We start from the raw sequence: 12,511 nt of genomic DNA, 5'->3' as shown, positions 1-12,511 counted from the left end.
AGGACCCCCTGCACAAAGCTGGATGTTGTACATTTGGTACCGCATGCTTTGGGATCAGTTTTTATCCCACTTGTAACTAGTGACAAAATGCACGTTACTCTGATATATTTCAGCTGTCTACTAGTGTCTGTATTGTGATATGCATCTTGTTTCATTTTTCCACTTACTAATCAGAAAGCCTGCTTTGCCCTTCTCTAGTTTGTGTTTTGAATGTCATCATAATTTGCTGAAATAATTATTATCTAGCATGATTCCTTGTCTGAGACGTCTTGCTGCCTTTTCATAGCATTGTCAAGAACTGCTTCAGTAACAGTTGTCTTAAGAGATTAAGAAAGTTCTGAATTTGGATGTATATTTTATTTGCACCACTTCAAATAGAAGCCAGCTATTTAACTTTCTAACTTCCTAGCCATTTAAGGTCCTAGAAAAGGACCTTATTTTGTGGGAGAAAAAAAGATAGAATTAGAACGTTAGTCTTATTTTGATATGAGAATGGACTTGGTTATATTGAGCAGTAGAAATTTAATGCATTTCACTGTCAAAATATGGAATTGGCATTGTTCATTTAACATTTGTTTGTCATCATGCTTCTGTATTATCGGATGTGTTTTATAATGGTTTTATAAACCATTTTTATTTCAAATGTATATGTAAGTAAATTACAAATTGGGAGCAATTGCCAAAACCAAATTACTATCATGACAGTAATAAAAAATTAAACCTTATTTAATTGATAGAGTGAAAATATAAATATTGAAAAACTTGTTTTCCCAAAACTTGGTTGGGAAAAAGTATCAGCCTTTATGGAAGAAAAAAAAAGCCCATAGAGAAAAATTAAAGAACTTGCAAAGTTACTTTAAAATGAATCTGTAAAATATTTGATTAATGACCATGTGTTTCAGTACTTTTCACAAGTCTTCAAGCCATAAGACTAAGCTGTGTGCTCATTTCTGAAACTCAGAATCGTTTGCTTTACACATGTACAAATTGGAAGTTGATTAGAAAATTCCAGGTGTTTGTGACTTAGAAATTTCTGTGAGTACCCATGCTTATCAGAAATTACATTCATAATTATTTATAGGATGTTAATTAATTGGGCTTTTTATATAGGCAAGTGCTAATAAGGTTAATTTAACTTCAAAATGGTTTTCCTTATAGCTGAGGGTCAATTATACAGTTGGGCTGCAAACTCACCTGTCTGTAATTGCTGAGCAAGCAAAGTCAGCGTGTGAAGGGTCAGGTTATATGACAGTCACGGGTGTGTACCTGTGATAAAACTGGAGAGCATGGGCCCCTTATACCAGTCATTGTGTACCAAACTTGACTAAAACACTCTGGTGGGGACCCATAGAATGTATCTCCTGGGTTCAGGTCAAGGAGCCACATAGCCAAGTTGGCTAATTTTAGTTTTAGCTTTTGCTGCCATGCAAATCTCTGAAGCAACTTTAAGAAATAAAACAGAAAAAATAGGGGGAAGAAAGTGTATATCCACTTTCATTGTAAAATCTGTTCATACAGTTTTTTTAAAGTAGCCTTAAAATTTAAATATTATGGTTCATATGATCCTATTCATCTTTTCTAAAGATGCAATACAATACAATCTGAACATGTAAATGCAAGTTTATAGAAGCAATAATCTGGAATTTTCTAATCCACCACTTAATCAATTTACATGTGGGCTATGAGCATGAAATCTCACTTGATATTTTTGAGCTAAAGATATATATGGACATAAAACTGCTTTACATTTCAGATACAGTCTGTGTTGTGTCTATATGATGAACAATTTAAGTAAAATGTGACAAATCTATTTACATTATCTTAAAGATCAGTACTAATTGTCAGGAAGTTGCTTTGGGGTCCTTCTGGCTGCACATCTGATCCATGAGTTTTCATGCATGGGGTCTGCCTCACAGCATTTTGTGGTTAGAATGAAAGACATCAAGAAACTAGGCGACTAAACCTTTGTTTAGAGTGAAAGACTTCAGTGAGTCTGAGCATTTAAATAAGTTATTAGTATGCTTTCTTTCCCCCACTAAATCTTTGTGCTTTTCAATTTTAAAAAACAGTGAGCCCCAGGCCATGTGCTACATTGAAACATCCAACTTAGATGGTGAAACAAACTTGAAAATTAGACAGGTAAGATCTAATATAGGTTTATATAATTATTGCTGTTCTCTTACGTGGAATTGAGAGCTTTGCTGGGGAGGAAGAAAACTTCCCTCTACCCTTCTACATTCTTCTGGCTGGTCTAAGAATTAAATTGACATGAGAAATATTAACAGGAGAAAATCAAATTTAATTTCATACGTGCAGGAACCCCACATACATGAGAGGCTCAGAAACAGAAAGGTAGAATGAGGTATACATGCCATTCTGAGGAAGGAATGGGATAAGGGTCCTGGGGCTTCCAAGGACAGGAGGGTCATTCATAGGATGATAAGAAGAGCAGATGTTTGGTAATTAGATGTTTGCCCTGCCGGATGGATGGGTCCACTTAAATAAAATTTATCTCTGGTAATAACTTTTCTCTGGGAAAAATCCCCAATTTAAATTCTTCTAGGTAGTTAAGGGAAGGACAGTAGCTTCTCTTGAACCCTCAGGATCTCCATTGCCTTTAGCTCAAAATAATCCTCATGCAAAAGTGACATATTTTGAGGAGGCTCATTCTGAACCCCTATAGCTTTATTTCTTAGTATTATTGTCTCGAGTTGAGGCAGTTCTGTCTACTTGCAAATATTTTCTCATTGAGCCACAATGAAGTGGTTTTATAAACTGAAATAGTTAAATATTATGGAAAATTCAGTTTTACTTGCCTAATTAAATGTGGTCCATCATATAGATACTATTTTGTAATATTTTTTAACATTTTCTGTTATAGCCGACACTCTGATGATAGCATTAGTAGCTCTAAGTGCTTTCACGTGTGTTAGCTTATTTATTTTTCTGTTCTCCTGGCGCATATTATTTGGCTTTGCCATATGGAAAAGACACAGTTTCCATTGCTGTTCTAAAATTCTCACTAATCTCAGGGAATTGGTTAGATTTCTATATTTATGTCTCATACCACTCCTAATAGAAAGTCACTGTAAGGTTTTTAAAGTTTTAAAAGGGACATTAAAAAAATGTATTCTCTTGGGTTCTAGACAAATAGTGAAAATGACACGTGGGAAGGTTGGGTTGTGGTAGAAGCAGGTTGTCCTCACAGCACCTGAACTCAACCTGCCACAGGAAGTGAGGGCTGCTCAGTTCCAGCCAGTTGTAGGTGGCCAGAGGGAGGAACTGTTTTGGAGTTTTCCTTCTCAATGAACTAAAAGAACAAAAACATAACTACTGTCTTTGGGTATAGATTCTAGTTATTTTGCATTCCCTTTTTGAGATTCAGCAGACAGATTTAGACTGTATAATGCTAAATATTAGTTTTATTTTTGGAAGCAAACAGTTCTTTGAGGACTTATTTCAAAATATCTTTGCAGGTTAGTTTATAATCTCTTTAAGATATTTTAGAGTTTTCACAAAAGCTGCCCTGTTCTGCTAAAAACATATATGTTCAAGTAGAGAGGAAGGTATCCCCTAATTTCGATTTGACAAAGGGGGGCGGATAATTGCTTATAAAACCGTGGGATCTCTTAGATCTTAAGGCGTGGATGAATTCAGAATTCCCTGCTCCCTCCCACATACAACTTATTTAATATTTTCTTTGCTTATTTAAAAATTTCTAAACAGGGCTTACCAGCAACATCAGATATAAAAGACATTGACAGTTTGATGAGAATTTCTGGCAGAATTGAGTGTGAAAGTCCAAACCGACATCTCTACGATTTTGTTGGAAACATAAGGCTTGATGGACACAGGTATGTAAAATCAGTTTTCATAAAAACACAGAAGTCACTGTGTTGCAGGGTATTGCTGACCTAGGTACATATTTTCTTGTACTCTAAGTTTGATAACCCAAACCCTTTTTCTTAAGCATTCCTGTATTCTACCCAGAGTTCTTTTGTGAAAATGCTCTTAACCCTGTACACATGGTATAGCTAAAGACTTCCCCAGGGTTCCTGCCAGCCTAGGAGTTGGATATTTTCACGGATATGCCAAGCTTCTGGTGCACTGTTTAGTGGTTTCTTCTTTGGCCAGAATACTTATCTTATAGGCTTAACTGTCGGTCTCCATGGCCTGGGTGCTTTCTTGTAATCTCTAGATGCCTCAAGGAGTTCAGACTCTACCACAGGGGTTAATTTGCTGGATAATTTCTTGTCTTCTCTGTGTAATTGCATATGCTCTTTTCTAGGCCATGTTATCTATAGTCATCTTTTATACCTGCTTCCTACCCCTCTCCCTTCCCTCCCCTCCCCTCCCGTCCTGTTTCCTGCCTCTTCCGTCATCCATTCAACCTGTACCCAGCAGGCCAGGCCAGTTGCAGATGTTAAGGAGACAGCAATGGACAAAGCAGACAAATCTGCCTGACCTTGAGAACTAACTTTCTTGCAGTAAGGGAAGGGCAAACAGACAAACAATAAAATGACAAATAAAAAATTTTATACCATGTTAGAAGGTGATAAATGCTTTGGAAAAAATGGCCCAGGATAAAAGAGATTGGGAGTTCTTGGGAGGGAATCACTTTTAGTTAGTGAGGTTGCAGAAGGTGAATGTTGCTTCATTGAGAAGGTAGTATTTGAGCAAAGGTGAGTAGGAGATGAGGAAGTCAGCCATTTGAATATCTGGAGGGAGAAGATTCTAGACAGAAGGAATAGACAGTGCAAATTATTAGCTGTATGGTTACATCATCTGAAAGTGGGAAAGTGCCTGGAGTAATTACGGAACAGCAGAGATGCCAGTGTGTTTGGAGTGGAATGACCAAGGAAGAGGGTAGTAGAAGAAGGGCTAAGAGAGAATAGTGGGCCAGACCATGCAAGGCTTTGTAGGCCATTGTAAGGGTGTTATTCTGAGTGAAATGGGGATCCACTGGAGTGTTTCAAGGGGTAATATCAGCAGTTCAGTTTGTGATGTCCAAACAGAGATGTCAGGAGGCAGTTAAACATATAAGCCTGGAATTTGTGATAGAGGTCCGGGTTCATGAGATAAATTTGGAAGGAGTTGGTATAGATATTTAAAGCCATCACCAAGGGTGAAAGGGTATAGTTAGAAAAGTGGAGAGGGCTGTCCTAAGACTCGCCAGCATTAAGGTTGGAAAGAGAGGAGTTACCAGCAAAACAGACTGAGATCAAGTTGGTAGCATGGAAACCGAGAGAGTGAAGAAACCGTACCAAGGCAGAGGGAGTGACTAAAGTGGATCACATGTTGCTTATGGTCAAGTACCATGAAGTCAAATACAGTGAGTCTGAGAATTAACAGTTGGATCTAGCAAGGGGAGATCCTTGAACTCTATTAGGACAGGCAGAGCCTCATGAGAGTGGGTTTGAGATAACAGAAGAAGAGTTGAAAAACAGACAACTTTTTCAAGGAGTTCTGTTACAGAGGGGAGCAAAGAAATGGGGCAGAACTTGGCAGGAAGGGTGGGGTCTCCTCTGCTTCCCTTCTCCTTTCCTACTAGGAAAAATGCAGCTAAGCGCACTAGCTCACGCCACCAGCTTGAGAGATTATCAGTGCTTTCAATATTTTGTAATTCCATTATTATAGTATTTGAATTCTAAAGGACACTTGAGTACCCTGAACTGTCATCCTCATTCAGATCCACCAAAAGTTTTCCTGTAATTTTTGAAGTAATTATATATTGTTCTAAATTTTTCACAGAGTGATCTTTCCATGTACATAGACTAATGATAGATTTGGACATTTATACAAGCAATGTGTTTCTGTAGCCTGACGTTCCTAACTGGCCAGCTTCCATTTCTTATCAGTTCCCCAGCAAATCGATGCCAAGCACATCCACACAGTGAAGGAGAAACTTCGTATGATGGTGCCAAGATTTGGGGTACAGATAGCATTTACATAATATGCTTCAAATTACATGAAAGGTGGAAACAGATTCTCAATATCTTTGTGCCTGTAGCACATTTGACTTTTACAGTGAATACCCAGCGCTCTTAGAGCCCCTTAGTTTAGAATGAATGTAGTTTGATGCCATTAAGGATGAGGGTCATTGTCTAATGCCAGAGACTTTGGAATTCCGGCTCTGATGAAAAACTAATAACTAATTCTTGTTGAGTCCTTGTAATTGAAAAGCATTTTTTTCTTTTGGAGAGTTTGTAGCTAATTCCGATCAATGCACACCACAAATGCTGAGGTGCCAGTTGCCATGTTATACCCCGATGGATATGTGAGAAACAGTTGGCACATATGTGCCCCAGAGCATAATCCAACAGCTTCCCAAGAACTTCTTGGAAGCCTGCTTTAGGCCTGAGGACTCCTCCCACCCCTGAAGTGCACCCCAGATCTTAAGATGGGTCTGAAAGGCATGTTGTTTTACATGAAGAATGAGAGGTATCGTTGCTGTTTTCTTTGACTAAATTGGAATACACTAATTCCTAAGAATTTACTTACTTAAGTAGAAGGCTTCAGGTGCTGTCATTACCCATCTATCTAGATTGATTTCATCTGAGCCAGTGACATTCGTGTAGTTCCTAAAAGAAGGTCCCAGGCCCAAGCTACTACTAGCCTTCGACACCTACTGGATTATAAAAATCCACCAGAAATGAAAGCTTCAGTCTCTATTTGTGTCCTCTGACAAATAAATTCTGTGTTTCTGGAGACTTTTCTTGGGGGAATTGCCTCTTCCTTTTTCTGGAATTTTTATTTTATGAATTTTTATTTATATTTGACTTTTTTTTTTTTGCTTTTTTTAATCAGTAAAATGAAGCAGTAGTGATAGGAATCTTTGAGCCATTAAATTTTATGTAGTACGTTTCCATTAAGAATCCCACTATATTTGCGATAGCTTGTAGCCTTCTGATAGCTCTATGAGAGGTTGTATCAACCCACAGCCTACCACAGTGGGTAGCCTTGCAAAAAACCCACAAAAGACCCCGCTTGACCCTTATTCATGAAAGATGTAGTTTAAATTATATAGAATGGAGAGCCTCAATTTGCTGTCATTTCAGAGGAGTGTTTAAGACTTTTAGGTGCTTACGATTTTATTCACAGTTCTTGCAAGACTGATCTTCAAATACAATAAATGAATGTCCTAGGGATTTTAATACAGAGACTTAATCTCTGGAGGGCAGGGATGGCAGTGCAAGTATATGATGAGATCTGTGTATTTATCTTACCTTGTGTATTTTTTTGAACCTTTATTGTGCACAAAGCTATTTTTAATTTAAAGGAAGGTGGAGGAGGGGGAACAGATCCCCTAATCTCACTACTTTCAAATATCTCAGAAACCTAAGTGGACTTGCTAAATCAGGAAAAGTCTTCAACAGGTTTGAGAATGAGCCTCTGAATTCCATACTGTTGCCTACTGTCTTGGATAATGAAGTTGTAGGAAATGGCTGCTTTGGTGGTAAGAAGAAGCAACTGAAATGCTTCCCTCCAGCTGTCCTTGTGTAAGAAGATTATTCTTATTGGTAGGAAAATTACTTCTTTTCTAGAAATAAAGTAAAATGTAAGAAGGGTTATTTTCATAACAGGACCTTTCTTGGAACTATATAGTGGCTGTAGAATTCTTAAGCATTTTGGAAAATGTCGTTTCTAATGTCAACATAATCTGTCATAGCACTGTTCCCCTGGGAGCAGATCAGATTCTTCTTCGAGGCGCTCAATTGAGAAATACACAGTGGGTTCATGGAATAGTTGTCTACACTGGACATGACACCAAGCTGATGCAGGTGGGATTTTTATCTATGAAAACCTTTTGGACCCAAGCCTTTTGAAAATATGCTATTTGTAGGTCTCGGTGCTGTAGTCCTAAACCTAGCAGATCATCTGTCATAGATACCTGAGCCCCACACTCTATATCCAGATCTCATTCTTCAGTGAGTGGGGCTGTGAAAGGGCTCACTCCATGCAAGAACGCTAGAACGTTCCACCAGAGATCACCAGTGCGTGAACACCCAGTGATTTTGCATACCAGTCCATTGGCAGCATTTACTGACGATTGCAGTGATTGACAAAAGTTGTCTGTGTAACGATGAGTGCTCTGCATTATTTATCTTATAATTTTATTTTATTACAATGATCACATTTTAGAACTTATTTTTATTTTTTATAAAATTGAAAGAAAAACTTGTAACTGTTTGTTAATAGTCAACTATTATGTTGACTGTTTTTCACAGCATTTTTATGTTAAGCCATTTTTAATCAGCTTTAATCCTAGCACTTGTAACATTTACACATGCCTGTGGATGCTCCGTCTCTACATTATAATATCATGAGTGTTCAGTGGTTAGGTAGGTGTGGAAAACTCAGTTTTAAGGTACTAAATGAAAATCTGCTTTGAGGGCTGATAACTTTGTACATTGTAAAGGCACAAAGATGTTATCAGCAGGCAAGCAGGACTGCTGTTAATGATTCCACCCCTAACTATTCTATAAATTCTATAAATCATCATTTTATGTTGATTTTTGACATTTAAGTTTCTGACATGTGGATGCCGTGGTTAGCACAGATCATTTTTTATCATTAAGTACAGCTCAGGAAACTTGCCTCTGTTATTCTTGATAGCCAGCACTACTTAGATTGCTGCTGTGTTTAGTAAAACAATTACTAAATGCCACCAAAAAATCTGGAAACCAGAGATCCTTTAAATGTTGTCTTCATAGTCTGGAATTTCCAGGTCTCTGGCTGTGGGTACATAGGTCACCTTCTCTGCCTCTCTTCAGGAGCTGAGATGCTAGATGCCTTAGTCTACCCTGTTTGCTTAGGTAGTCAGGTAATGCATTGTTCATCTTACCTGCCACAATGCAAAAGCCATGTCTACAAAAGGAATGTTATTTCCTTCTTTCTTACTGCTTTACATCGTAGAAAAAGGATTGGGTGATACAGTGCAGGAAAAGAGGTGGTTAACCTTTGACAGCTTATTACATCTGATTGTTTTCCATATAATTCTCATGTGTTGAACCATGTGTAGATTTTGAATTGTGACTGACTTTGTCATCCTCACCAAAATACTAGATACACATTACTAGATCATTTGTACACATTTCTTATTACGCATCTTTTGTTTCTTTTTACAGAATTCAACAAGTCCACCACTTAAACTCTCAAATGTAGAACGGATTACAAATGTACAAATTTTGATTTTATTTTGTATCTTGATTGCCATGTCTCTTGTCTGTTCTGTGGGCTCAGCCATTTGGAATCGAAGGCATTCTGGAAAGGACTGGTATCTCAGTCTAAACTGTGAGCATTAAAGTGCTTATTGTACTTATTTTTTCTTTCATTAAAACATGTATTTGTTTCACAACTGATCTTGGAATTTCCTATTTCTAAAAAGAAAACCTTGTTGCCAAGATAACTGGGCATTTAATCTTTATTTTTCAATGCAATTTCCAGAAAAAGTAAGTAAAATGTTACAATCTCTAAAATTTCAGAATCCTTAACAATATAGTGAGTATGCTAAAATAGTATAAAATGTTATTTTATTAATGTTATTTTAATTTTATTAATTTATTCTTTTAAATATTTTAACACAAGTGGTTACATAGCTATCTGGTAAAGAAAGCAGATTGAGTATATTTAAAGCACCAAAAAGTATTTTACACGTTTTTAAAGTGTTTAAATTGAATGTACTTTCGTTTGAACTCATGATTGCAGTGAATTCTGTTTTAATAGTCATCTTTTCTTAGGGAAAGTACTATTAAGTAGTTTCCTTTTTGGATCATTTATCTTTTTACTGAGTATTTCTGGGAAGTAAGTTTACATTTCCTTTTGATGAGCACTTGACCAATAAATACTTAATTTCCAAGTGTGTGAAAACAAGTTCTAGTAGAATTTTATATCACAACTGATTCTCTCAGTTGTTTCTTATTATATTGATTTAGCTTTGTAGCTATTCCAAGGTTCTTGTTTTTTAACAGTCGTTGGTTTGCTATTTCAACATTAGAATTGTTAAGACTACCATCATTTTGTTCCTTCATATACTTTACAGTTTATCTGAGATAACTGTTCTACTTACATTATTGAAGAGGAAGAATATAATTTACCTAGAGCTGAATTTACCTAGGGTTCAGCCCTACATTGTTTTAGCTACCTGGGTTGGTTTTGCTGCTGTTGTTTGTTTGCTTTTAAGACATCCTTCAAACTGGAAATGCTTTTTAAAAATTTATGTGAAAGTGATTCTACCTGGTTGAGATTCTACCTCAGTCCTATCCCTAATATCTCTAAACTTCATGTTTGGAATGGGTTTGAAATATGTGGTAGTACTTTCTCTTTTTAGTACCATTATGCAGTTCTTAAAAGGGTTCACAGCATCTTGAACACAAATAATGCCATTCTATCTTGAAGACTGTGTTTGAGAATAAGAACATGTTATCAGCACAGCGTTCCTCCCACACTTTTAGATATACTATATAATACAGAAAATTCTTGTTACGCTAAAGTTCTGGTTAATGCAAATAAAATATAAAACTGTAAATGACTTTCTTCCTACCTCCCCCAACAGATGGTGGTGCTAATAATTTTGGACTGAATTTCTTGACCTTCATCATCCTTTTCAATAACCTCATTCCTATCAGCTTGTTGGTTACATTAGAAGTGGTGAAATTTACCCAGGCATACTTCATAAATTGGGTAAATATGAATCATTGTTGTTTTTTATTACATGAAACATACATTTTGGCCTTTTTCCTGATAGGGTCTTTTGATCTTTCAGGAAAAAAGTCTCAATTATACCTTACTTTTTATTGACTACAAGACAACATTTCAAAATATTTTTGAGCCTAATATAATATAATAATAATAAATTCATTTGACATGTGAAAATCATAACAAAGCCTCTCATCTCAGAATCACACAAGTTTACAGACCAGACATGCTGGGGAAAATAGGTCTGTAGTTGAGGAAACCTATTTTTGGTTACATAGTGGTCTTGGGGAAAACAAGAATCATAGGGTTTAGAGTTAAAATAATGGATTTTAGTTCTAATTCTATAATTTACTAGCTGTGTGAACTTTGCCAAGCCACTTGACTTTTTTGAGACTTATTTTCTTGGCCAATCACACGGAAATAAATAAAACATGCTTTACCTGCATCTCACAGTGGTTATATAGAACAAAGGGCGCTTGCGACATAGCAAACAACTTCATAAACAGTTGAGCACTATAGAAATAATACCGTATTCACTACTTGTAGCAACCAGGCTTTCTATCATGTCTTATACATCTTTGTAGTTTATTTTTTCCACACTGTAAACAATTTCAGCTGGGCTTGAATTTTTATTTTTAATTTTTATTCCCAATTTTTTTTAATCTTAGGAAAGTGTACTGGACATCTGTTTCCTAAATGTTTTGTTTATAAAATTTTACTCTTCTTCAATTAAATTTCAGTAATTTTCACCAAAGTTAAAAATCAATGAATTTATGTAAATTAAGTCTTTAAACCTAATCTGCCAGAAAGTTTAATTTTCTCTTTTATTTTGATTTTTTTATCTTCTGATTTTTTAAAATCACTTGAAAGTCTTTCGATATGAACAATATTAGGATTTTTAAAAATATGCTACTTTCGCAACTGTTCATTATCTTTCCATAGTAAGTGATCCACTTCAACCCTTAATCTCTAAATTCATTGGTGAAAGATCAGTGTAATTTAGAAATCTGAAATGAGTTGCAGGCATAGCTAATTTCATGCAGGAGATTTGTTGCTAAAAAAATGGTGTAATAAAATTTGTATAAGTACAATTAAAACTTATTGAAGGTTTTCCACTTACAGAAATAATAAGGTAGCTCATTATGAAAATCAAATAACTAGTCAATCACTTTATTTTTTATTTGGATTTTCAAAAGTAATATTTGCTTCAAATAATTATATAATTTTAGTATTGGATGAACCCAGCAGGCTTATGCTTTTCAACTGCCTTTCTAATATGCAGAGATTCTCTAACATTCCTGACAGGTCTTCCCTTACCAGGCAGTTTCTTCCTTGTGTGGAAATGAGATTAGTAACTGCCTTCCTTTTCTTCTAGTTCTTCCCAATAGATCTTTTATGAACATGTCTAATCTTGTTTCCAAATGACAGCCTTGCAAAATATTTGAACTTGCCTATCATGCCTATTCTTCTATCATCCCCGCCCCCTGATTAAATATCCTCCATCTCCTTCTGTTCTTCATTTGACATGATTTCCAACTTAATCCCTATTGCAGTTACTACTGTCTAAACATTGCCCATTTGTTTACTGTCCCTCTTAAAACAAGGTACCTGTTCCAGAACCGATGTTGATCAGTCTGAAATACAGATGTAGGAGAGATCAGATCTGGCCTTTTCATTTGACATGTGAAAATCAGTAAACCCTGGCTTGTCAATAAAATGTTCTTTACTTTCAAGTATATACAGTGTAAGAAACTTGACCAAGAAGTACAAGATGGAATCCCTTAAGTAATTTTTCCAGGGGTTTAAAGTCTAA

The 12,511-nt window shown here is 36.0% G+C and overlaps 1 protein-coding gene across 1 annotated transcript in view; it reads left to right on the top strand.

Annotated features, from left to right (window-relative positions):
* Positions 1–12,511, top strand: part of ATP8A1 (ATPase phospholipid transporting 8A1) — a 230,217-nt gene that overhangs the window by 70,433 nt on the left and 147,273 nt on the right. Inside the window, exons 8-12 of the mRNA XM_061191344.1 lie at positions 2,070–2,139; positions 3,727–3,854; positions 7,670–7,781; positions 9,129–9,294; positions 10,556–10,683. Of these exons, the coding sequence (XP_061047327.1) occupies positions 2,070–2,139; positions 3,727–3,854; positions 7,670–7,781; positions 9,129–9,294; positions 10,556–10,683 (604 nt within the window). The remainder of the gene's footprint in view (positions 1–2,069; positions 2,140–3,726; positions 3,855–7,669; positions 7,782–9,128; positions 9,295–10,555; positions 10,684–12,511) is intronic.

The sequence above is a fragment of the Eubalaena glacialis genome, chromosome 5 (genome assembly GCF_028564815.1).
Source record: "Eubalaena glacialis isolate mEubGla1 chromosome 5, mEubGla1.1.hap2.+ XY, whole genome shotgun sequence".
NCBI lineage: Eukaryota > Metazoa > Chordata > Mammalia > Artiodactyla > Balaenidae > Eubalaena > Eubalaena glacialis.
The sequence above is the reverse complement of the archived record's forward strand: the minus strand, read 5'-3'. Positions and strand labels throughout refer to the sequence as shown.